Source organism: Manis javanica, chromosome 12 (genome assembly GCF_040802235.1).
Source record: "Manis javanica isolate MJ-LG chromosome 12, MJ_LKY, whole genome shotgun sequence".
Taxonomy (NCBI): Eukaryota; Metazoa; Chordata; class Mammalia; order Pholidota; family Manidae; genus Manis; species Manis javanica.
The window spans coordinates 55,766,791-55,794,058 of NC_133167.1; the positions used below are offsets into that span (position 1 = coordinate 55,766,791).

General features: G+C 38.1%; 1 protein-coding gene across 7 annotated transcripts in view; it reads right to left on the bottom strand.

The window, feature by feature from the left end:
• OSBPL6 (oxysterol binding protein like 6) overlaps nt 1-27,268 on the bottom strand; it is a 237,953-nt gene that overhangs the window by 74,537 nt on the left and 136,148 nt on the right. For 6 of the 7 annotated variants that reach the window (XM_037000359.2, XM_037000357.2, XM_037000360.2 and 3 more), the window contains exon 2: nt 9,071-9,326. In XM_037000359.2, coding sequence (XP_036856254.2) covers nt 9,071-9,274 — 204 coding nt within the window. In that variant the 5' untranslated portion in view covers nt 9,275-9,326. The remainder of the gene's footprint in view (nt 1-9,070; nt 9,327-27,268) is intronic. The other variant, XM_073218653.1, reaches the window with a different exon arrangement.

Below are 27,268 nucleotides of genomic sequence, written 5' to 3' on the forward strand. Positions count from 1 at the left end.
TTTTTAGTTTGATATCGTCACACTTGTTCATTTTTGCTTTTGTTTCCCTTGCCCGAGGAGATGCATTCAGTAAAAAGTTGCTCATGTTTATATTCAAGTTTTGCCTGTTTTTTTCTAAGAGTTTTATGGTTTCATGACTTACATTCATGTCTTTGATCCATTTTGAGTTAACTTTTGGGTATGGAGTTAGATAGTAATCCAGTTTCTTTCTCTTGCATGTAGCTGTACAGTTTTGCTGACACCAGTTATTGAAGAGGCTGTCTTTTCCCCATTGTATGTCCATGGCTTCTTTATTATATATTAGTTGGCCACATATGTGTGGGTTTATATCTGGGATTTCTATTCGATTCCATTGATCTATGGTCCTGTTCTTGTGCCAGTTCTAAATTGTCTTGATTACTTTGACTTTGTAGTAGAGCTGAAGTTGGGGAGCGTAATCCCCCACCCCACTTTATTTTTCCTTTTAAGAATTGTTTTGGCTATCCGGGGTCTTTTGTGGTTCCATATGAATTTTAGAACTCTTTGTTCTAGTTTGTTGAAGAATGCTGTTGGTATTTTGATAGGGATTGCATTGAATCTGTAGATTGCTTTAGGCAGGATGGCCATTTTGACAACATTACGTCGTTCTACCCAAGAGCATGGGATGTAGTTCCATTTATTAGTGTCCTCTATAATTTCTCTCAAGTATCTTGTAGTTTTCAGGGTATAGGTATTTCACCTCCTTGGTTAGGTTTATTCCTAGGTATTCTATTCTTTTTGATGCAATTGTGAATGGCATTTCTAATTTTTTAATACTACAAAATACTTTGATAAACATCTTTGCTCAAAAATCTTTACATGTATCTTTAGTTGTTTCCTTAGAATACATTTCTTAGAAAATTAGTTACTGGGACCTATGATATGATCTTTTAAAAGGCTTTATATACATATTGCAAAATTTCCCTCCAGAAAAGTTGAATTGATCAAAGTGCTTAGCAGTAGCACATGGCAGTGTCCATTTCCCTAAAATGGCTGTTATCACTGTTACAGAATCAGCTCTCAATTATGTTTTGAAGTCAAGGAGTCTGGCACTTGAAAGCATACAATATGCATAGGGCTTTCCTTTACCTTTGTGACAGTATTTTACTTGCAGCCTGACAGAGTTACAGTGGCGGAGGGATTGTAAAACTTTCAATTTGTCTGAGTGGAAAATCAAATAAAGCAGTTTTGTAGACTTATAGTCCTTCAGGATGATGTTTTTATAGTCCTAATGAAACACCTAAAAATGTATTCTATAAGAGCAGTGCCTTCCAAACCAAAGTGAATAAAGTCTTCCTGGGGAAGCATCTCTAAATGGCAGATTTCCAGGCTTCCTCAGCCATGTACGAATGAGATCCTTTGGGGTTCCTGATTATGCTGTGGCTTTCTTTCTCTGGTGTTCTGCCTAAGAACCAAACAAGCAAGGTTCATCTTGGGTCTAAGAGACGAATCTGCTGCTATAAAAATGCTATCCCAAACCAGCCAGCACAAAGTCACAAGAGAGAATTTCTTAAGTGAGAAGCTAATAAGGTAGGCCTAAAGTATCAAAGGGTTCTGGCAAACCCACCACTGAAAGCAGTGAACAGATTCCTTCTTGAATAGTGCCAGATTCTGAATCACTCGCGGACAATGAGCATGTGAGTGGCAGGTGGCAAATTTCTTTCCAGCGGTCTCAATTTTGGCACATTTGAAGTGGACTGAACACATGCCATAAATACTGAGTAGCAGCAACAATGATCTCCAAATGGTGGGGACAGCAAGAAAGCTGGGGGGCTGTTCACTTCGTTGCATGGGAAAAGCTAATTACAACTTTCAATGAACAGATGATCAAAACTTTTCATTCTAAAAGCAGTTTGTGTACTGAAAACACAGAGAATTCAGGAAAGCACAAAGAACATGAAATTTACCTTTGATACCAGTACTTTATGATAGTACTTATTAACATTTTGGTCTATGAATGATTTGGTTTACTGTTTTTCAGGAAAATGAGAATGTGACAAATGACTATTACCGCTGAGGGAAAAAGTAAAGAGGCAATACATAACTCAAAAATATTTGACAAATGCTGCCTATCTTAGATGTGTACAGAAGTCCCCTCCCCTGGACATTCAGCTGGTCAAGTCTTACAACAAAGCAAAAAGGTGGAGTGGCCAAGGAGAGGGGCTCCAGAATGGGCTCGCAGGGAGCAAATCCTACGGTCGTTGCTCATTAGCTGTGGGCAAGACATGGCACCACTTTATACTATAACTTAGTTCACTGCAAAAGGTGATGATTGTTCCAACCTTCCATAGTGAGGACTCATGATAGCCATTAGCTGGTGCTGTAAAATTAGATTATTCATGAAGTTTGCCTAGTATGTAGACTTTTCAGAATACCCAATTTACAAAATGCATCTAAATCACAAAAGTTGGTCATGGTGTGAATTTTTGCAAGCAAAATATTATTTTCCCATTAATATTGGTTTTAAGTCCTAAAAGTTAGGCTTGACGGGATGAGTGTAACCCCCAAAAGGCTAAATTGTAAGCAATTCAAAAATTTAAATATACCTAGCACTGAAGGCCTTATTCACCAGGATCCCTCTAGTGAGGACATTGCAGATTTTCATAGCAAGTTAGGATTTCTTCCTGAACTACGAGTTCAGTTCCAGGATCATCCTGCAAACTTTTGGACCCACTGAATTTTACACAGAGCTAAGAATCTTCTATTCAGATATTAGTAGGTTTCAAGTTATATGCATCCTTACTGATAAGACCAAAGATGATTGAAACTGGAGGTTAGGTATTAAACCAGGAATGCTTGATTTTTTTCCTCCAAAAATTAGAACATTTTTGTTGGATGGAACATTTTATTTTTCACAACTCAAACGTAGAAATAGGTTTCATATTCAGAAGATAGAGACACTATATTTCAAAGCTGTGTTTTGGTTCTTTCTATTTGAAGAAGATGCTTCATAGGTTCAACTGGAAGAGACATATTCAAATCCAATTCATGTATCTGCTGGGGATATTTTTATCTCCTTGTTTGTCCAGGAAGAAAACTCACTATGAAAGGTATACTTGAAGTATAGACACTAATGAGAAACATTTTTCCTTTCTGGTTTTCTGTGCACTTTTTCACTTACACTGAAAGTTGCATGAATAGCAGATGTTGCTAATATCAGAATGGGTGGTTATGTCACCCATGGCTGCATGAGCCCCACTGAATCACTGTTGGGGATGGCCTTCACATGTCATCAGCAGACATTAACTGAATGGGCCATGGGTGGTTTTGAAATGTATTGCTGTTGCTAACATATAGGGAACATTTTTAGATACCAGTGTTAAATGAAATATTCTACTAATTGATAAAAAAGATTAACGATGATATTGAATATATATTTTATAAAAACTGGCAGGAGACTAACAACCAGCTCCTTATGACTTATTTGTAAGATACTTTTTTCCTTTAAAAGTTCTTTATGATCTTTGTGTTTCAGCCAGCTTTAAATTATTTTAAGGAGTGGCTGATATTTTATTCTTTGATTTTTCATTAAACAAAAAAGACTGACTCATTTAAGCATTTACAATATCTAACTGCTCATTCTGATAATAGGCACTATCACCTGGTAATTATGTAGCCCAAGTCCTAAGTTCTTAGAGCAATAGTGCCTGATTTTCTGAATTGATTTGATAATGACATAAATAAAGATAATGGCTCCAAACTGAGTCCTCAGTTTAAAAAATGCAGATCCTTGGGCCTGATTCCACAACTACTGCAACTGTCTCTACAGAGTGGTCTCACTCCTGTATAATGAAAATAATTCCTAAAAAAAAAATGTAGACATAAGGGTAATTATCAAAACAAACCAACAAAATTCACTCAGCTGTTCAGAAACATAAGTAATTCTTGCTTTAAAATAAACAGTCACCTCCCACCCCCACCAGTATTTTTCACCTCTGTGCAGAATGCTCTCAAGGCTTTGCTTTTGTCTGATATCATTTCCTTCATAATCGTCAAGCCAGTTATTCCACCACACAGTCATTGTCAGCAGCAAGCAAAAGGGTCCGTGCTCCCCTAGCTTCCTGCTGCCACCTTTGGAGCCATCCTCCTCCACTCTCAAAATCCCCTCGTCTTGGGAGACTCAGCACTCCTGACTCCACTACTTTCTCTCCTCATTGTCATCTTCCACTCTCATGACTCTTCCTGCACAGCCATTGAGGCCTCTGGAACCTGAAAACAATCATCTTCTCTGTGCCAACTCTTCATTCATTTATTCATTCAAATATATTCTGAGCCATACCCTATGCAAGGTACTGTATGAGGCGCTAGGGGTACATTATTGAACAAAATAAAATATCTATTTTCAGGAAGCTTATGTGTCAGGAGCAGGGAATACAGGAAGAGGATACAGACATAAACAGATAAATCTGTAATCTGACAGGTGGTGGTTTATGCTTTGAAGACAAATACAGTGATGTGGATAATGAGTGATGAGGACATGCAGGGGAGGTCAGAAAAAGCTACCCCAAAAGAGTAGATTTGGAGAATGAGCCAAATGTGTGAGCAACGCCTGGAGGAAAAGCAAGGTAGGGTGAGGGGACAAATGCAGGCCTGAGATAATTAAGTGGAGGGGAACATGCTAGGGGATGGGATCAGAGCGGCAGGCAGAACCAGATTAGAGGGACCGTTAGACAACAGTCAGCAATTCAAATATTATTTGGAGACAGATGGGAAAGCACGGAAGGCTTGAAGCAGAGGATTGGCTTGACTAGGGTTTGAAGGAATCAGTCTGACTGCTCTGTAAAAAAAGACCTGTGTTTTGGGCAATGATAGAAGCAGGGAGACCAGTTTGAAGACTACGGCCATAGTCTGGGTGAGAAACGATGACCTGGTTGGAGAGGGAGGAGGGGGTATAAGCAGTGGTCAGATTCCAGGCACGTCCTAACGGTAGTACCAACAAGATCCCTGAAGTGTGATGTGAGAAAAAGTCAAGGATGACTCCTGGGAAGGCTTTTGGCCTCACCAGATCAAGGGACAGAGTTGAATTTTACTGAGATAAGGATGCCTGGAATGGAGGCGATTTGAGAGGGAAATTAAGAGTTCAGTTTTGGACAAGTTAAGTTTGAGACGAGATGTAAGAGATCACCCTTGGTAACTTAAATATTACTGTGGTTGACTTCCTATCTAGGATCAGGGTTGGTAATTCAAACACTTACAGGGGACAAGTAGGAAACATAAATAAGTACTGAAATACAATAAGGAGGGGTAGGGACTGTGGCTAATTAGAAAGTAAATGCTCCATCTAAAGGGGAAGCCACTCCTGAGCCCAGTCTATGATACCATTTGGAATCTGGGACCAGTGTTCCCAGATACTCCAATTTCTTAATAGAAAGAAAAATCTGGATTTTTAACAATCAACTCCTAGGGAAATGAAAGGCTAACTGCCTTATCAATGTCCTTAATTTATTAATGTACACTGCAAAAAGAAATTGTGTTTAGTCTCTAACCTAACCTCTTTCATGCAGTATCTCAAGGGACAAACATTTCTTGGCACATACTTTGAGAAATGCTGATTTATGCATAAATCCTAGATGTTTGATCAATCCACTTATTTCTCTGTTAAAAATTTTAAGGCATACATTCCTTGCAGCTTATGAGTCACAGCAGATCACACACACACACACACACAGCCAGTTTTGTTAGATGGTTTAACATCTACTATCAGCCTTGAACAAAATGTAAATGGAGCAATTACTAACATCTTCCAACCTGTTAGATACTAGGTGGCACCTTGACCCTCTTATGTTGGTAAAGAAACACGGAGTGAAATCACAGGGGTGCTGGGTCACTTCATGCCCCAACTCCTCCTGCTCCTTCACTTGCTGTCTATATAATGTCGGGTCAGGAAGGACAGCCAGTCACCGCTGTGCACCTGGCAGGTGTTCTCTGTTTGACTCATCTGTGAGGAAGGAAGAAGGGAGAGGACAAATAAACCTGGAATGGGAAATTTGTAATCAAAAGACAAGACCAATATTGCTGCAGGTCTTTAAAAAGATTCCCTAGGGTAGTTAAAATACTCAAGTGCAAGGCTTGTCTCTGAAGAACTGGAGTGTATAGTCTGTTTAAAAGAGCTCACAAGTACACTGGAGGAGAGCAGTACATGAAAAGATAAACACTATAAAATTGTCAAATATTATCATAAAGTTTTTTAAAAAGTCAGAGAAGGGACAGTATCAAATGGGTCTGAGGGATCAGTGAAATTGTCACATGAGCCAGTCCTGGGAGAACAGGGAGGTATCAGGTCCAGAGGAGGGTGGTGGGAATTCCATGCAGCAAAGATAAGGATGGAGACGGAGATAATGCAGTTTGAGGAGACATGTGCAGACAAGATTGCTTATACAGATTGTGTGGAAAATGGGACACTGAGGCTGGATCAGATCACGGTGGTCACTGGACACCAAGTAAAGAAATATGGCCTTCATCATGTAGATAACCACGAGTCCTCGAAGGGCTGTAAGCACAAATCTACCATATTAGGGCGATTCGATCTGGTGCGGCCCTAAGGGAGATGGTGAGGCAAGAGCCTGCGGCAAGGTCCCAGGTGGAGATGGTGAGAGTCTGGGCTAGGGAACAGTGGGAAGAGAAAGAAATTTTGGTATTAAGAAGGAAGAAACAGTCAGTAGGATTTTTAACCTACTGAATGTGACACAGGCAAAGGAGAATGCCATGGCTTTGACTCCGGGTCCAAGAGAGAACCATTATCCTGACAGCAAACTGGTTTATCCATACTGATTTAAGGTGACGGTGGTACATCTAAGGTAGAAACACTCACTTAATTAGTGATCTAGGACCAGAACATGGGAGACCAGCAAATAATGCACAGTAGGGTTCCACTGTATTCTCAGTTATGTGCTAGATCCTTTACCCATATGATCAAGGTAGGAGAGAAATAGGGGTGGATTTTGCAATTTGGCACCATGTGCATATAGATGGCAGTCGAATCAGGGGAATGGTAATGTTCAGTGAAGACCAATTTTTCACACTTTCTCTATGTCCCTTCACTCTGAAAACAGTCATCATACAAAAGTATGATGCATATAAAAAAAACTGCATCATATTCTATCACAGGATCACTCAAAATTTTGATTTCCACAGGTTAATACAGGATTCTCGGAAGGAAAAAAGAACTGTAATTAGTCATTATCCTTTTATCCCTTGAGGGAGATGAGCAGACATAAATAGGAGGCAGGAAGGAGCCAGAGGAGAAATTATTTGGGAGAGTTCCCACCTGCTGAGATAAGCAGGAATGAAAATAAACTCGCTCCTTAAAAAATAATAACCATCTCTTAGCTTTCTAGAATTCATTATCAATTTACAGACATGCTACTTTATTCCTATCATAAAACTTTCCATTCACAAACCAGCCGGGACTCACATGTGCCATCTTGAAATTCCCTCTGACAGACCAGGGTCCCAGTTTGCCCCTGTTTTTTTTCACACTAGCCCTGGAGCTCAGGTGCAGCATGCAGATCAACCATGTGTGGCGGACACTTCCATGGCAGTTATCAGTCTTTTTCATTTGCCACAATTCTCCAGGGTTAGCTGGGTTGATCCCTTCTTTCCCTCAGCATCCAGGATGGCCATGCTCCTTAAAGTGTCTTTCAATTCAAACGCCCATGGTGAGGAAAAAATGGAGAAGCCACAACAAAAATGGACAGAGGGGCAGGTAAAGGGTAGACTGAAACTGCAAACTTAAAAAGCAGCTCAGAATGCTGGGGTTATGTAATATAAATGTATTTTCATTCATGGTTCTCTTGACTTCTTTTACTCTATCACAGCAATGCAAGAAATACTATAACTGTGTTATCACAGCTTTTGTTCACATAACTGCTTCTTTTGAATAGAAATTAGATATTCTCCTTGAATGTTGTAAGAAAGGGACACCAATGTCAAAAATTTCCCAAAACCCATAGTTCAAATGTCTGCCTCAGAATCTGTGAAAGTTACACACATTAAGCATCTTATGATTCTTACAGAGTCCCTGTTATCTCTTGCTAGAAGTAGAGAGGGAGATCTGAGAGGGCTTATAGACTGACGGTTCCCTAAGGAACACCCTTAAAAGTACATTCCCACCATGCACAGTAGTGAATTCATATCTAGAACTCACTCTCTCCAGACCCAAGTCTATACTGTGGATTTGCAAATAACTGATGCTTATATTTCTTGAAACCAGGCAATATAACCTTGAGCTCATAATATCGGGAGGAAAACCCTGAGAGAATGTTCATTAATTGAATGTCCCCCAACAGGAAAGTTTTTATAATGAGTTAACACCACCTGTTTATTTTGAGTATCTAGTTACACAACAAAAAATCCTATCACAAGATATTATAATGGCAAATAGCAATATTTAGATAGGTACCGGGCAACACAACCACCGCTTTTGACAATGAAAATAATTCATATGACTAATCCCCACACAACTCTGGCAGAATAACCACTGAAAGTAGTAACAAAGTAACTCTGTAAACAAAAATGATTTATAGAACTGCTCAGTGGGATAGTTAAGCAACAATAAACTACTTTTTTCATTCATTTTAAACATCATCTGAGTTCCCACTGCCCTTAATTCCCTGATACTACAGTTTTATTTGTATCCTAATTCCTGAATCTGACTGTTGGCAGACTCCATAAAACACCAAACAGCAGTCAATGCATGGCAGGCCAGTGAGAGACTTGTAGGAAGAAGACCTTTGCATGTTCAGATCCCTTTCCTCCTCCACGAATGAAGACAGGAAGAGCAGAACATTCAAGTTCCTGCAGCTGGCTCCCCTCTCTAGGTACAGACAGTGCAGAGGAAACCGCAGTGCTTTTCCTAACTGCCCTTCCTGTGGTCTGCACTCTAAGAAAGGGTCCTAAATAGCATTGTCACAACATCATCCAGTAGATCTACAGAAAATGTGGGTTTTCCTGTAGAATAAAAAGCTTCACAACAAAATTTCAGATACTGTCATATCTTAATGGGGCTGTATTTGCATAACATAGTAAAATGCACTTTCTACTCTTCTCTTACCTGCCGACTGTCCCTTTGGGAGGATGTTGAAGAAGAGGCACTTCTATGGGTTGGAGTGGATGTTTTATGAGCAGGGGATATGCCCTTCTCGTCTGAACTCATAGCTGCAGGTACAGTCAGTTGTAAGCACTTAAGATCATCCCAGTTGTGTCTCAAATTCACAGACAAAGAAGTAGATGACTTTTCAGCTTCAGTCCATTTCATAAATCATGTCTGACTAGAAAAGACAGGCAAATATTGAAGGTGTCCCAAACACCTAAAAGCAAAACAAACCAAACACCTCATGTTAAATAATTAGAACACAAGTGAAAAATTATTATGTTTAGGAAAAAAATCCCTAAAATGTTAGTGACAGAAGAACTCTGACACATAAGGAAATATTATTTCTTCCTCTAAATTTTAAGATGGAGGCTAACATGTGACAAAGGTCTATCAGCAAGAAAGAAGAGACCACACACTAAAGTCATAGTCTTCCCTTATATTCTCTTTGTTTTAAAGCAGATTACAATACTATGTTCTAGACCCTCATGCCAAACTAGCAGTTTCTTTCCCCAAGTTAAATGCCCAGTGGATTATAAGAGCTAAGGCCATGTTTGTCTTCTGTTTAGTTCAGCTATGTCATGTATATATGATGGTTAGATCCAACATAAACAGTCAGCAGACACAAAAGGATTTATGCACTTAGTGCATCACATGATCCAGCCTTTAGGAAGGATTGAGGAATACACACACTAACAGTTATCTGCACCTCAAGACCAGAGCTCACCTAATATGATTCTCAACTCAACAATCAACGGGCTCTCAAGCATCTACAGACTGACAGGATTGTTTTGGAACCTGGGTAATGCTTAGTGTTGCTTCACTTACACACAACCAAGAGCCACTTCATTTTTCACTTGGATTCATAAAACAAAAACCTCCATTAGTACTCTGGCCAAAAACTTGTGCCTGAGAAAGGCATTGTTCAATTGGCAACAGAGGTTGCTAAAAAAATTTTTTTAAGGTAAGCAGGATAGTGTAAGATGAAAAGCTTACCCCACAATCCATGACCCAAAAGACTGACCACTAAAGTGAACTTTATCTTATAAGAAAACAGAAGACCAAGCTGTAGCCTCCATCTTAATGATCATATGCTTAGAAGGAAGCCCTGAGCATCTGGTAAGTACTTCAGCACAGTTTGGAAGAGAAAGCTGACGATGATGATGATCAGAAATCAATCTTTAGGCCAAAGAAAAGTGAGACCTGAACTTTGGTCCAGAGGGACAGTCAATCAAAAAATAAAAAACGGAATAAGATGTTGGAGGACACCGGCAAGGGCGACTAATGGTCTGGTGGCCAGAGGCATCCCTGAGCAAGTGGGTTGGAGCTGAGACCAGAAGGATGAGCGGGATTAGTCCAGTGCCTGGGTGTCCAGCCTGGCGTGACCAAGGAATCAGTGCTGGCCAGTATGATGAGGGCAGAGGGATGGTGACATGAAGGTCTCAGAAAGGCAGAGGCCAGTCCCTGCAGGGCCTTGTTAGCCATGCTCAGCATTTTGGATTTTATCGTAAGCCCAAGAAGCCCTCCAGGAGTGGTATAACAAGATTTGTGTGCTTGAAAGGATACTTTGGTAGCCATGAGGATAACCAAATGGGGAAACAAGAATGACGGAGGCCCAGTGAGGAAGCACAATGGACTAGAGAGGTGGTAAGCAATTCAGCACCTTGTCCTGTGGGTTGGGACAGGATGTGGAGGAGGAGGAAAAGAGAGGGGTGGGGGTGACTCTTAGGTTTCTGGCGTTCTGAGTATGGGCTGACAGAGGTCCTGAGTATGATTTCAGAAAGGAGTTTCCAGTACAAATGAGGCACTCAAATGGTGACAACTCTTAGAAAGGTAGGTCGGATGCTCACAGAACTTTAGGCTGCAGACAAATGTTAATAGATTATGCTAACGGTACAAAGTATCAAGTGATTTATATACAGACCGTGTCAACTCTGTGAGTGCAAGCAAATTTAATACAGTGCTACAGTTCTATTTTTTAAATGTGCAAGATTACGTTAATGGTTATGTGACCCCAAATGTGCTCATTAGGATTTTAATGGTCACGTGGTTATAGAGAATATTCAGTAATCAAAAGGCAAATTATCGTAAGTTGGGAAAATGGACTCTCTAGTGACTATGTCACTACCACTTATCCCAAACACTGGAAGGCTTTTCTTGAAACAAAACTAGTCTTTGAGCTAACAGAAATGTAGAGCGGTAGAGCTCTTTCCTTGGCTCAAGATCAGGTTTCATTCAGTACTGGCAAAAAGTAGTAGCGAGCTGCTACTTGATAGGTGACCATCTCATCTTTTTTGTTTCATGAAGGTTGTCTAATTAAAGTGTGAGTAAAATTTCTGAAGCCAACCTCTTGCCAGCAAACAGAAAGAAAGGGCAGTGCTCAGATCCTTGACTGGAAGTACTCTTCTCTCTGGTCCAAGATGCTGATACTTGAGCTAAAGGTATGGAGCTTCTGCGATGTATGTGCTCAAGTGGCCTCAAAGGATGAGGCTGAGACAACCAAATTCATTAAACTGTTACCCATCTGGAAGTCAGGTCAATCCAAGCTACCTCAAAGGCTAGCATTTCCTCTTTTGGATTTTTTTTTTCTTTTCTTTACTGCACTCATTAACACCAATGCTAACACCTTGATTTTCGTTTTAATTTAAAATGACATTTTCAGAGTAACTTGTCTATGATGAAAGGGTAACATTTTGGTTGAATTACAATTATGAGTATCTTGAATAATATCAAGGCTGAACTGAAGTTGAGTAAGAGAATTTAATTCATTCCAAGAATCATTTTGGGGGGTTACCATTGTTGTTTTTATTAATTTTTTAATTTTTTTAAAACAAAGCTTGCACCTACTTATTTTTTATTCCTAAAGTATAAAAATTACTGAGACACTTAAAACAATTATTTCCTTTTTATCAAAGCACACTTTCAGAAACTGCCTACAAATCTAAACCAAAGACCACAGATTTTAAAGTCAACACTAACATAATTCCTGACCTCAATGAAAAAGGTAATGTGGCTGAACATAACAGCAATATGAAAGCTGAACATCTAATTTTCCTGTCTCGTTCCCTGTTCATATCAGTGGGATCACTAAAATTGTTTCTAAGTGCAGTAACATGCATTTACACTGTGACAAAAAAATTCAGATTTATGACCCAGAGACTTAACTAAAAGCAAAAGGTGGCAGGGAAGATGTCTAGAACTCGCTATTCACAGGCATCATAAATTGTATGTGTTCAGAAAAATATCTGAAATTGGACCCTACATAACCCAGTCTAAGTTGTGATGTGATAACATACAACCCCAAAGTCTCAAGGGCTTACAAGGTTTATTTCTTACTCATTTACACATCCTTGAGAAGAGCTGCAGTCCTATTGTGTATCATTCCAGGCTGGAGGAGCAAGCCCTGAGTGGTGAAAGCAGAAAAGGTACTGCAGAACCAGGACACAGTTCTTAAAGTTTTTGCTTTTTGGTGGCACATGCCACTTTCACTCACATTTATCGGTCAAAACAAGTCACATGGCCAAATTGAGGCGAATGATGGATGAAGGGTAATGCTCCTAGAGGGAGAGGCTGTGAACACTAATATAACCTACTATATTCACCACAGGAAAAGTTCAGATGAAAATATTCAAATTGACTCTAGTTTTATCACCTAGAAATAACCCTGTTTTAACATCTTGATTCCACTTTAACCAAAGTAGGAAGATAATACCTGCAATCTACTTTATTCAATCCACAGAATATTGGTAACAGCCTTCCTTTTGGACACAGACACTTCCAAATTGCCACTCTTCAGCCCTACATACAAGGCCACCACACAGATATACCACAACACCCTGCACCATTCTTTTGTCGGGACACTTATTGTATTCAGTTTATCTGGGAACAGAGTGATTTATCATGGAGGTTCATTATAATTCTATATTCACTTTTGATCATTACAAAAATGGCCCATTTTTTTCATTTTAGTACTTTTTTGCTGTGTTTGATATCACCTGCTCTCTTTTCTGTTTCCAAGTGATTAATGAAATTTGTCCATCCTTTAACACTTAAACTTTCTGTATCATTTTGTACTATCATGTCCTTTAGTAATAATGATCATGTTGGGTTATTTCTTAAAAAAATCAAATTTTAGTGAAGTTTTTCCCATTTTCATTTAATGTTATAAATGATAGCTGATGTATCATTTTACACTTTTTTTTGGCAGAGGTGCTTCTTTGCTTCCTTTAATGCTTGATGGCTTTTCCTTTATAATCTGCCTTTCTATATAATATGGATTTTGATATGGTTTCAATGGATTTATATTTGCCATTAATTTGAAAGATATAATTCCCTTTTTAAAGTTCTACTGCTGTTTCCCATCAAGTCTCTCTCAATAATGCTGGAACCTACAGTCTGTAAGGAACAGAGCCTCCTTACTTAAGAGTAAAGAGTAGAGACAGTGAGGTGTCAAAGGAAGAAAGTGTGGCAAATTCCACTCGTTTCCTCCAAACTGGACAGACAGGTAATAGGCTCACCACAGATTAATAGTGTTCTGAGGCCATCAGTGCTCTCCTGGCAGGACAAGTAAATGGCCTTTCCTTGCCCTCTGCAGGTTTCTTCAGTCTTGGCTTCTGAACAGCATCATGGACATGTTCCAACACACCCCCAAGCATAGCCTCCCCTCCCCAAGCTGGCTTCTGGGCAGTCACTTACAAAAGTAAGGAGGCAAAAGTATACAAAGAAACAAAGTCTCTAATTATGACTGACTAATTATGACTCTACAACCACTGAATGGGAGAATATATTTGCAGATGATATATCCAACAAGTGGTTAATATACAAAACACATAAATAATTCATACAACTTAACATCAACCCCCCCCCACAAATAATCCAATTAAAATAATGGGCAGAGGACCTGAAACGACATTTTCCAAAGAAAATATATAGATGGCTAATAGATGCATGAAGACTCTAATCCCTCCCTACTCTCCTCAAGCTCTTTACTAAGTAAATGAATATGACAAACCTACAATCTTCATCACCCAGACCTCCACAGTGAATTTTAAGAGAATCTGAATGCTAACCAAGTAAACATGAAGGATGCCAAGGATAAATGGCACAAATAATCTTTTGACAAAGAGTAGATCTCTTTGTCAAAGAAAAAAAAGAAAGTGTGTGTGTATAAAACACTACAAAAAAGTATTCCTCAACAGGAGACAAAATTATTAGATGCAAGAGATAGAAGGCTTATTTGGAATGTTAATCCTAGCAAAGAGAGGAGTAGCTTTAGAGAACAACTACTTTACACTTACACTTTTTTTTTAAATGGAGTCTCTGAATAGGACATGAGACGGGCTCAAATGCAGTGAGAACTAGTAAAGGTGAAGAAATTGAGGAAACAAATAAGGATACATAATTCAAATGTAATTAAAATGATATTAACAAAACAGAATGATTCTGCAGAGAAATCTAGTCAATAGGTTAGAAAGGAAAAATTGAGGAAATCATCTTGTAAATGGAAAAAAGGGAAAGGAAAAAGTTAACAGATATGGAACCTGAATCTACAGATACTAATGGTCCTGAAGATAATAATCAAAAGAGAAACAATGTTAAAACAAAAAAACAAAAAAACAAAAGAAGACTTCAGCATGGAAAATAAAATCTTCATTAATAAAAGTAAATTTATTCTTTATCTGGCAAATAAAAAATCTTTATCCAGCAAAGTTAATAAAAAGTAAATCAAAAAAAGGTAGGTCTTCCTGAAATTGTCAAATTTAGCTCACATTCTCTGAAGCAATTCAGTAAATTAAATATAAAAAGCAGAAATAGAAGTTAATTCTAGAAAATTTTGAAAATATACTCTTCTAAGTTTGTCTTGGGTTGAAGAAAAAATCAAACTGATATTGCAGAATATTTGAAAACAGACAAAGTAGAAACCAAAAGCACTTACTCCTGTCCCTCTTCCTCCCTTCCCATTCTGTCTTTCTCTCTGGGTGATGAAGTGAATTCTCCAACTAACCCAAGGGTGAAAGACTAATGATAAAAGCAATCAAAGAAAATACAAAATAATGCAATGAAATATCACATATTTAGAAATGTAGGAAGGACAGAGCTAAAGCCATAATGAAAGGAAAATTCATGGTCTTAATCATTTCCATGACTAAACATTAACATTTATAACTTATGAAATTAGAAAGATAAATATTTATTTGAAGAAACAGTTCTTGAATTTATCAATTTCTTTATTTATTTCTACTTTTATTCTAAATATGTAGAAAAACAGGAACCACAAATATAGAAATAAGGTTATAAAAAGTATATAACCAAGTAACAGAAGATACTGAATTATGAGATAATGGTTGCAATCTATAATAAACAACTAAAGCTAATAATAGATCAATGGCAAAATATTCTATAATCATCCTATCTTAAAAATGTCATCTACAACCACTGAATGGGAGAATATATTTGCAGATGATATATCCAACAAGTGGTTAATATACAAAACACATAAATAATTCATACAACTTAACATCAACCCCCCCCCACCACGCCAGAAATAATCCAATTAAAATAATGGGCAGAGGACCTGAAAAGACATTTTCCAAAGAAATATATAGATGGCTAATAGATGCATGAAAAGACACTCAACATCACTAATAACAATGTGAATACAACCAAAACCACAATGAGGTATCACTTCACACCAATCAGAAGGGCTAACATCAAAAAGAAATAACAAGGGCTGGCAAAGATGTGGAGAAAAGGAAATCCTTGTGCACTGTTGGTGGGAATGTAAATTGGTACAACTATTATGGAAAATAGTATGAAGGTGCCTCAAAAAATTTAAAATACAAATACCATATGACCCAGTAATTCCACTTCTGGTTATTTATCCAAAGAAAATAAAGACTAATTCAAAACGATATATGCATTCCCTTATGTTTATTGCAGCATTATTTAAAATAGCCAAGATATGGAAGCAACCTAAGTGTCCACTGATAGATTAATGGATAAAGGTGTGGTACATATATACAATGGAATATTACTTAGCCATAAAAAATAACAAAATCTTGACATTTATGACAATATGGATGGACCTAGAGAGTATTATGCACAGAAGAGGATAGCAGGGCTTAGAAAGTTTATTAAATAGAACCCTCAGTTCAGTTTCTAAATCTATTTAACTTCAAAACAAGTGCAAAAAATTCTTTCATTGCTGTTGACCATTAATTTATTAATAAATCAATGAATAAACTAAGCAACAAACCAAGTATGTTACAGTATGGTACATTTCTGATGGCATACAGTACAAATTTATACAGGCTCTTCACCTGGGCTTCATGAATAGGTTTAGCACCTTCTTCAAACCCTAGAAATGATCTTAAACCTACTAGATATACATGCATTTTACTTTTCCAAGGAGATATTCAACAGCTTTGAGTAGACTATAAAAAGACTAAAACAGTACATCCTTGAAAATTCACATATCTAAAAGGACTGTTATCAGAATAAGTTAAAAAAAAATCCATGGCTGTACAAAAGCTGTATAACATATTTAATATAATGAGATCACAGAACATTTTATCTCAGTGAGACCATGTGCCATGGACATCCTTGACAAGACCATTTTGAAACCACTATGTGATAATTTTACCAGCATTGATTTTCAAAATTTGTCAGCCACTTTTTCATAAATCATTTGGTTTCTAATGCTTACTAACATGCTTTGAAGGGTAGCTTTGTGTGTCATAATTTCAATTTTTTTTATTAAGGTGTATCATTGATATACAATCTTATGCTCAGATTTTACATGAGCAACATTGTGGTTATTACTACACTCACCCTATTATCAAGTCTCCGCCATATACCCCATAACAGTCACTGTTCATCAGCATAGTAAGATGCTATAGAGTCACTACTTGTGTTCTCTGTGCTTCCCATATTGCCTTCCCATGCCTTCCCTACATTACGTATACTAATCATAATACCTGTTAATCCCCTTATCCTCACCCACCCTCCCCAACCCCTTTCCCTTTGCATAATTTCTATTTTAACAGTAAAAATAATATTGGGAAAATATGGTTCCCATGGCTGCTAATAGGTACTGACTGTCAGCAAAGTGCAGACTTTTTGGCAGTAACAGGAAATATCAAAGATTTTGCCTCTGCTTTGTGACCTTAAGCAATGATTCATAAATCCATGTTGAGTATGTGTAAACTCTTACTGAGGTACCAGTGACTTGAGCAGCAGCACATGTCCTGTTCTCTAGAGGAATTTCTGGTCAAAATGACAGTTTCTGTACTGAGCTGAAGTATGCTGAAGAGCTGGCTAAAGCAGACAAAATGGCTTAGGTTAAAAAAGTTCCTGAATTAACTGGTGCATTGCTGCTGAGAATGTAAAATGGTGCAACTGCTACAAAAAAATGGTATGGCAGTTCCTAAAAAAATTTTAAATAGAATTACCACAGTTCAGGCAACTCTAATTCTGGGTATATACCCAAAAGAACTGAAAGCAGGGACTTGGACAGATATGTGTATATGCACATATATAACAGCATTATTCATAACAACCAAAATGTGGTAGCAATCAAAGTGTCCATCAACATATAAATGGGTAAATAAATGTTGGAAATTCATACAACGGAATATTAGTTGGCCTAAAAAAAGGATGGAAATTCTGAAACATGCTACAACATGGGTGAACGTGGAAGACATAAGCTAAGTGAAATAAACCAGACGCAAGAGGACAAATATGATTCTATTACATGAAGTACCTAGAGTAGTCAAATTTATAGAGACAGAAAGTGGAAGGGTGGTTGGTTGCCAGGGTTTGTAAGGACAGAGAAATGGAGTTAGTGTTTAATAGGTACAGAGGGGCAGATTGGAAGATGAAATCTTGAGACAGAACCAGTTGTCTTAGGCTATTCAGGCTTCTATAACAAAATACTACAGAGTGGGTGATAAGCATTTATTTCTCACAGGAAGCTGATAAATCCAGGATCATGGCACAGCAGATTTGGTGTCTGGTAAGGACCTACTTCGTGGTTCATAGATGGCTGTCTTTTAGCTGTATTTTTATGCATATTTTACAACAATAAAAAAGTTCCTGTATTATCAGCTATAATGTCATTTATAACTTGTTCAATTGCATTTTATGCTCAGGTTTTATCTTCTTTATAAAATATTTCCTAAACTATTAGACAGAATTGTTACTTCAGTCGGTATCACCTCTATACTTACGCATAAATATATTACTGAACATGCACTAAACAGTGTTTGTTTGTATTGATACTGTACAATCTTTGAGGGTGGGAACTATGTCACTTTCATCGTTGTACTCTGATGTCATGGGGCCATGAATACCACTCAGATTGTTTACTGGGCTTATAATTTTAGTTAAGACTTAAGTTCTCCATTATTTCCTTTAAGTACAGTTGATTGTGCTCACAGACTGCCTGTAGACAAAAACCCTCATGTCAGTTTTTGATTTTATTATATTTACCCAAAGATAACCCAAAATAATTCAAATGACTTGCAGGCTGGAGTTCTCTACCTGTTCAGTAGTGAGCTAGACAGAGACTGTACAAAGTTCAACATTCCCAAGAGAAAACCTCTTGGCTGTCCCAAGAAAAGCCCACCCCCAGCCCAGGCTGCTAATGGTGCTCTAGAGGCCTGTGGTATTATTAGGTTCTGTTCTCCGTGGTGCTGAGTTGTACATTAGGAATGGGAATAAAGGCAGCAACATAATTCTCTCAAAACACTGCTGATGGGTGAGCCTGGCTGTGCAGAGTGGCTGCACCTGCCACCTACTTAATTTACCTATTTATCTATTACAGATATTTCATGGTCAAGAACCTTCAGCAGAATTTTTAGAAACTGTCACCACTCCAGGATAGCCATATTTATGCAGACCTTTATTCACATGAGGATGTTCATAATTCTATTTGTGTTAGGCATTTAGCTGAGTGTTGGTTTCAATTATTGCTCATTCATTGCTATAATACAGAATGAACAGCTAACAGTAACTGAGGATTTACTGTCAGGTGCCAGGTTCTTCAGCTTCAGGAGCTTATTTAATTGGGGTATGGTAAGTTTTGCACAAATCTAGTAGTAGCTTACACTGGCTTAGGAGCCAATTGTGTGCATCTCTCCTCAGCTCAGCCTTCAGAGAAGTCCCCTTGAGAATCTGCAATTGGCCATGGTGGGGGCATATATACCATACAAATCAGCACACTCTTTTTCTTTTTTTTTAAAAGCTGATTTTTAAACATCAATATACCACTATATATCCTGTATCACTTTTTACTTTTATCTTTACACAAAAAAAATTCTATGGATGGCCTGGGTTTAAAAACAATCCCAACTCTGCCATTTCCCAACTCTGTATGAAACCTCAGGCAATTTACTTAATTTCTGTGCCTCCATTTCCTCATCTAAAAAAAGGGATAATAATATTTACTTCATGACATTGTGACAAAGTAAATGCAATAATCTATGCAAAATACTAGCTATTATTAAGCATCCTCTCTGAGCCCCTCCTCCAAATGAATCTGTGAGGGGAAGGAGACTTAAGGACATATTGTGCATCCATGACAGCATCAACTTCCTCCATGAGCAAGTTCAGGACATTTAAGTCTCAAGAGTTCCATTTGAGACTTAATTGATTTATGACACTATTTTATTAACAGTCCCTATGAAGAAGTTGGCTCATTTGGCATCAAATACAAGGAGTATTTGGGGTGGTTGTGTAATGCATAATTTAACAAAAATCCACAAAATGGAAACTAGTGTGCCAGTTTATGTCTTTAAGTGGATTTTGTGGCATATCCTATTAAAAATTAGCCACATAATGAAATGGCAATATGCAATCTACCTGATAAAGAATTCAAAGTAATGGTTATAAAGATTCTTACTGAAATCAGAAGAATGGATGAATGCAGTGATAACTTCAACAAAGGGATTTAAAGAAATATTAGAAATTACCAAACCGAAGTCACAGAGACGAAGAATATAATAACTGAACTGAAAGAAGAATTATATGGGTTCAAGAGCAAACAGAATGAAGCAGAAGAACAGACGAGTGACCTGGAAGACAGGGGAGTGGAACTCACCCAAACAGAGGAACAAAAAGAACAAAGAATTTTAAAAGTAAAGATAGTGTAAGAGACCCATAGGACAATATCAAGCAGAATAATATTTGCATTATAGGGTTCACATTAGGAAAAGAGAGAGAGGAAGGGATAGAAAACTTATTTTAAGAAATGATGGATGGGCTTAGCCTCCAGAGTAAGTCTAAGCTCTCTGTATTAAACATCATTCTAAATTGGTTTCTCATTTTCATGGTCCTGGACTGCAACATCTGGCACCAACATGGGGCTCGAAAGTGAGATAGGCTTCAATTGACTTCAGACTGGTCAGAATTGAAAGGGAATTGTGCACTCCGAGGGATGACATTTTAATTGCTCATAAAACTTTGCCCACCAGATTGGATTAAAGATGGTGGCATGAGAGGTAAGACAGAGACCTCCTCCTAAAACCACATATACTATGAAAATATAATTAATACAACTAATCCTGACAGAGCAACAGGAAAGAAGACTTCACCAGACTGCATACACCTGTAGAAAAGAGCAGAACTCATGGAACAGGGTAACATACCAAAGCTGTAACTGGCAGGACCATAGCACTTCCCCCACCACAGCTCACCAGCAGGAGGAAGAGAAACAGACTGGGGAGGGAGTGCAGGCCTGGGACTTCTGAACACCTAGCCCTGAAGATGTACTATGGGAGCACGAATCTACATTGCATGGTGCTGTGGTGATTAGTGGGGTTGGAAAGCTAAGACAGGTGGAATACCAGGAGAGACTGAGATTCCAGCTGTTTGTGGAAAACAGGAATTCATATCTGGCAGATCTGGGCGGGCAGTCTGAGAGACTCCTTAACAGTGAGAGGGCTGCTAAAAGGGCAAGGATTGCAAATAGTTTACTGCTCAGAAGAAAGGACAGGTAGGCAAAATTGTCTGGGTGCACTCTGCCCAGCAGTATGGGAACATAAAACAATCTTCACACGCTCCATCCCCCTGGCTGGATATGCAGCTCCATGGCCCCCCACTGTGATATGCAGCCTGCTGTATCTTCCTCCCGGCTGGCCTGCACCTGGCTCACAAACCGGCAGCTGCTGCCCTGGTGTCAGACCAGCCAGAGGGAAGCCCCACCTATGGCAGTTACAAACACAAAGAATAGAGGCTTAAACCTGTGTGTTTGGCCCACTGGTTCTGGCAGTGGAGACAAGCATAACAGCCAGGAAACAGGAAAAATCTCTTCCGTTCCGACAGGCACCAGCAACACTCCACTGAGACCCCTGAAATTGCTCCGGGAACTGATCAGCTCCAGAGAGTAGAGCTTCTGAGCACTAGAGGGTGCCACATACAAATATGAAATGTCAAAGGAACCTGGTTCAAAGCAAAAATCTCAACACCAGAGAAAGGACCAACTGAGACTGAATTAATAAATCTTCCTGAAAGAGATTTCAAAATAAAAATCATAAACATGCTAATGGAGGTACAGAAAAATACTCAAGAACTCAGGAATGAATTTAGGATGGAGATCCAATCGTTGAAGAGCACAATGGAGGGTATTAAAAGCAGATTAGATATGGTGGAGGAGACAATAAAAGAAATAGAAACTATAGAAGAGGAATACAAAGAAGCTGAGGCACAGAGAGAAAAAAGGATCTCTAGGAGTAAAAGAATACTGAGAGAACTGTGTGACTAATCCAAATGGAACAATATTCGTATTACACGGGTACAAGAAGAAGAAGAAGAGAGAAAAATGGATAGAAAGTGTCTTTGAGGAAGTAATTGCTGAAAACTTCCCCAAACTGGGGAAGGAGTTAGTCTCTCAGGCCATGGAGGTGCACAGATCACTCAACACAAGGGACCCAGGGAAGACAACAGCAAGACATATAATTAAAATGGCAAAGATCAAGGATAAGGACAGGCTATTAAAAGCAGCCAGAGAGAGAAATAAGATCACATACAAAGGAAAACCCATCAGGCTATCATCAGACTTCTCAGCAGAAACCATACAGGCCAGAAGGGAGTGGCGTGATGTATTTAATGCAATGAAGCAGAAGGGCCTACAATCAAGATTACTTTATCTGGCAAGATTATCATTTAAATTTGAAGAAGGGATTAAACAATTAACAGATAAGTAATAGCTGAGAGAATTTAGTCCCACAAACCATCTCCAGAGTATATTTTGGAAGGACTGCTATAGATGGAAATGTTCCTAAGGTTAGATAGGTGTCACCAGATAATCAAAAGGGATAGACAAAGAGTACAGAATATGATACCTAATATATAAAGAATGGAGGAGGAAAAAAAGTGTGTGTAGGGGGGAAGAACCTTTAGATTGTGTTTGCAATAGCACACTAACTGTGTTAAGTTAGACTCTTAGATAGTAAGGAAGTTACCTTAGAACCTTTGGGAACCACGAATCTAAAGTCTGCAATGGCAATAAATACATGACTATCAATAATCACTCTAAATGTAAATGGTCTGAATGGACCAATCAAAGGACACAGAGTCACTGAATGGATGAAAAAACAAAGACACAACTATATGCTGCCTATAAGAGACTCACTTCAAACCGAAAGATACACACAGACTAAAAGGGAAGGGATGGGAAAAGATATTACATGCAACTAACAGGCAGAAAAAAGCAGGTCCTGCAGTACTTGTATCAGACAAAATAGCCTTTAGAACAAAGAAAGTCACAAGAGACAAAACAGACATTATGTAATGATAAAGTGTTCAATCCAACAAGAGGATATAACCACTTTAAATATTTATGCACCCAACACAGGGGCACCTACATATGTGAAACAAATACTAACAGAATTAAAAGGGGTAATAGAATGCAATGCATTCATTCTAGAAGACTTCAACACTCCACTTACTCTGAAGGACAGATCAACCAGACAGAAAATAAGTAAGGACACAGAGGCACTGAACAACACATTAGAACAGATGGATCTAACAGACATCTACAGAACTCTCCACCCAAAAGCAGCAGGATACACATTCTTCTCAAATGCATATAAGAAGATGCAAATGCATCTTCTCAAATGCATACTAGGCCACAAAAAGAGCCTCAGTACATTCAAAAAGATTGAAATTGTACCAACCAGCTTCTCAGAGCACAAGGGTATGAAACTAGACATAAATTCTGCAATGAAAATGAAAAAGCCTACAAACACATGGAGGCTTCACAACATGCTCCTAAATAATCAATGGGTCAATGACCAAATAAAAACAGAGATCAAGCAATATAGAGAGACAAATGACAACAATAATTCAACAACACAAAATCTATGGGACGCTGTGAAGGCAGTGCTAAGAGGGAAGTATGCTGCAATAGAGGCCTACCTCAGGAAAGAAGAACAATCCCATATAAGCAGTCTAAACTCACAAACAAACAAAACTAGGAAAAGAAGAACAAATGAGGCCCAAAGTCAGTAGAAGGAGGGACATAATAAAGATTAGAGCAGAAATAAATAAAATCAAGAAGAATAAAACAATAGAAAGAATCAATGAAAAAAGAGCTGGTTCTTTGAGAAAATAAACAAAATAGATACACCCTTAGCCAGACTTATCAAGAAAAAAAGAGAGTCTACACACATAAACAGAATCAGAAATGAGAAAGGGAAAATCACTATGGATACCACAGAAATACAAAGCATTGTTAGAGAATACTATGAAAAATTATATGCTAACAACCTGGATAACCTAGAAGAAATGGACAACTTTCTAGAAAAATACAACAGTCCAAGACTGACACACAAAGAAAAAGAAAATCTGAACAGACCAATTACTAGCAATTAAATTGAATTGGTAATCAAAAACCTACCTAAGAACAAAATTCCTGGACCAGATGGCTTCACTGCTAAATTGTTTCAAACATTTAGTGAAGCCTTAATACCCAGCCTCCTTAAAGTTTTCCAAAAAGCAGAAGATGAAGGAATACTTCCAAACTCATTCCATGAGGCCAGAATCACTCTTAATACAAAAACCAGGCACTGAAACCACAAAAACAGAAAATTACAGACCAATATCCCTGATGAACATAGATGTAGAAATACTCAACAAAATATTAGCAAACCGAATTAAAAAATACATAAAAAAGATTATCCATCATGACCTTGTAGGATTTATTCCAGAGATGCAAGGATGGTACAATATTAGAAATTCCATCAACATCATCCACCACCACAACAAAAAGGACAAAAACCATATGATCATCTCCATACATACCGAAAAAGCATTCAACAAAATTCAACATCCATTCATGATAAAAACTCTCAACAAAATGGGTATAGACGGCAAGGACCTCAACATAATAAAGGCCATATATGACAAACCCACAGCCAACATCATACTTAACAGTGAGAAGGTGAAAGCTGATCCCCAAAATCGGGAACAAGACAAGGATGCCCACTCTCCCCACTTCTATTCAACATGGTACTGGAGGTCCTAGCCATGGCAATCAGACAACACAAAGAACTAAAAGGCATACAGACTGGTAAAGAAGAAGTTAAACTGTCCCTGTTTGCAGATGACATGACATTATACGTAAAAAACCCTAAAGAATCCACTCCAGAACTACTAGATCTAATAACTGAGTTCAGCAAAGTTACAGGATACAAAATACACAGAAATCTGTGGCACTCCTATATACTAATGATGAACTAGCAGAAAGATAAATCAGGAAAACAATTCCATTCACAGGTGCGTAAAAAAGAATAAAATACCCAAGAATAAATCTAACCAAGGAAGGGAAAGACATATACTTTGAGAACTACAAGAGACTCATGAGAGAAATTAAAGATACCAATAAACAGAAACACATCCCCTGCTCATGGACAGGTAAAATTAATATTGTCAAAATCACTATCCTGCCTAAAGCAATCTACAGATTCAATGCAATCCCTTTCAAAATACCAATAGCATTCTTCAATGAAGTAGAGAAAATAATTCTAAAATTCATATGGAACCACAAAAGACCCTGAATAGCCAAAGCAATCCTGACAAGGAAGAATAAAGCTGGGGGGATTATGCTCCCTGACTTCAAGGTCTACTACAAAGCCACAGTAATCAAGACAATTTGGTATTGGCACAAGAACAGACCCAGAGACCAATGGAACAGACTAGAGAGCCCATATATAAACCAAAGTATATATGGTCAATTAATATATGATAAAGGAGTCATGGACACAGAATGGAGAAATGACAGCCTCCTCAACAACTGGTGCTGGCAAAACTGGACAGATATATGCAAGAGAATGAAATTGGATTATTATCTATCCCCATACACAAAAGTAAACTCAAAATGGATCAAAGATCTGAATGTAAGTCATGAAACCATAAAACTCTTAGAAGATAACAAGCAAAAATCTCCTGAATATAAACATGAGCAAGTTTTTTCTGAATGCATCTCCTCGAGCAAGGGAAACAAAAGAAAAAATGAACATATGGCACTACATTAAACTTTGAAGTTTCTGTACAGCAAAGGACATTATCAACAGAAAAAAAAGGCATCCTACAGTATGGGAGAATATATTTGTAAATGACATATCTGTCAAGGGGTTAACATCCAAAATACATATCAAACTCACATGCCTCAACACCCAAAAAGCAAATAACCTGATTAAAAAATAGGTGTAGAATATGAACGGACAATTCTCCAAAGAAGAAATTCAGATGGCCAACAGACACATGAAAAGATGCTCCAAATCACTAATTATCAGGGAAATGCAAATAAAAACCATAATAAGATATCGCCTAACACCAGTTAGGATGGCCAGTATTGAAAAGACTAAGAACAACTAATGCTGGTGAGGATTAGTTGGGGAACCCTCCTACACTGCTGGTGGGAATGTAAGCTAGTTGAACCATTGTGGAAACCACTATGGAGGTTCCTCAAAAAAACTAAAAATAGAAATGCCATTTGACCCGGGAATTCCACTCCTAGGAATTTACCCAAAGAATATAATTTCTCAGATTCAAAAAGACATATGCACCCCTATGTTTATTGCAGCACTATTTACAATAGCCAAGATATAGAAGCAACCTAAGCATCCATCAGTAGATGAATGGATAAAGAAGAGGTGATACATATACACAATGGAATACTACTCAGCCATAAGAAAGAAAGAAATTCTACACTTTGCAACAACATAGATGGAGCTGGAGGATATTACACTCAGTGAAATAAGCCAAGTGGAGAAAGACAAGAACCAAATAATCTTCCTCATTTGTGTAGTATAACAACGAAGCAAAACTGAAGGAACCAAACAGCAACAGACTCACAGATGCTAAGGGAGTAGTGGTTACCAAAGGGGAGGGGTGTCAGAGGATGGGTAGGGAGGGAGGGAGAAGGGGATTGAGGGGTATTATGATTGGCACACATGGTGTGGGCGAGATCATAGGGAAGACAGTGCAGCACAGAGAAGGCAAATAGTGACTCTCTTGCATCTTAGTACACTGATGATGGGCAGTGACTGCAATGGGGTATGGGAGGGACATGATAACAGGGATGAAGTAGTAACCACACTTATAAAACCTTCATAAGAGTGTATATCAGTAATACCTTAATAAAAAAAAAGAAATGATGGATGAAGACTTCTTTAAATTTGGGAAAGAAGCAGACATCCAGATCCTGGAAAATCAGGGAGTAAAAGAAATATGAACCCAAAGAGATCCACACCAAAATATTTATAATTAAAATGTCAAAACATAAAGAGAGAATCTTAAAAGAAGGAAAAGGGAAAAATAACTTGTTATGTACCAGGGAACCCCCATAGGACTATTAGCTGATTTTTCAGTAAAAACTGTTCAGGCAAGAAGGGAGAGGCATGATATATTTAAGATGATAAAAGGACAAAAATTTCCAACCAAGAATACTCTACCCAGCAATGCTATCATTCAGAAGTGAAGGAGAAATAATGTTTCCAGACAAGCAATAGGAGTTCATTAGGATGAAACAAGCCTTAGAAGAAATGCTAAAGGGGCCTCTTTAAGCAGAAAAGAGATGGCACTTAAGAAACAAAAGTACTAAAACCAAGAAAAGTATAAAAGTAAAAATCTCACTGGTAAAGATGGTTATGTAGTAAA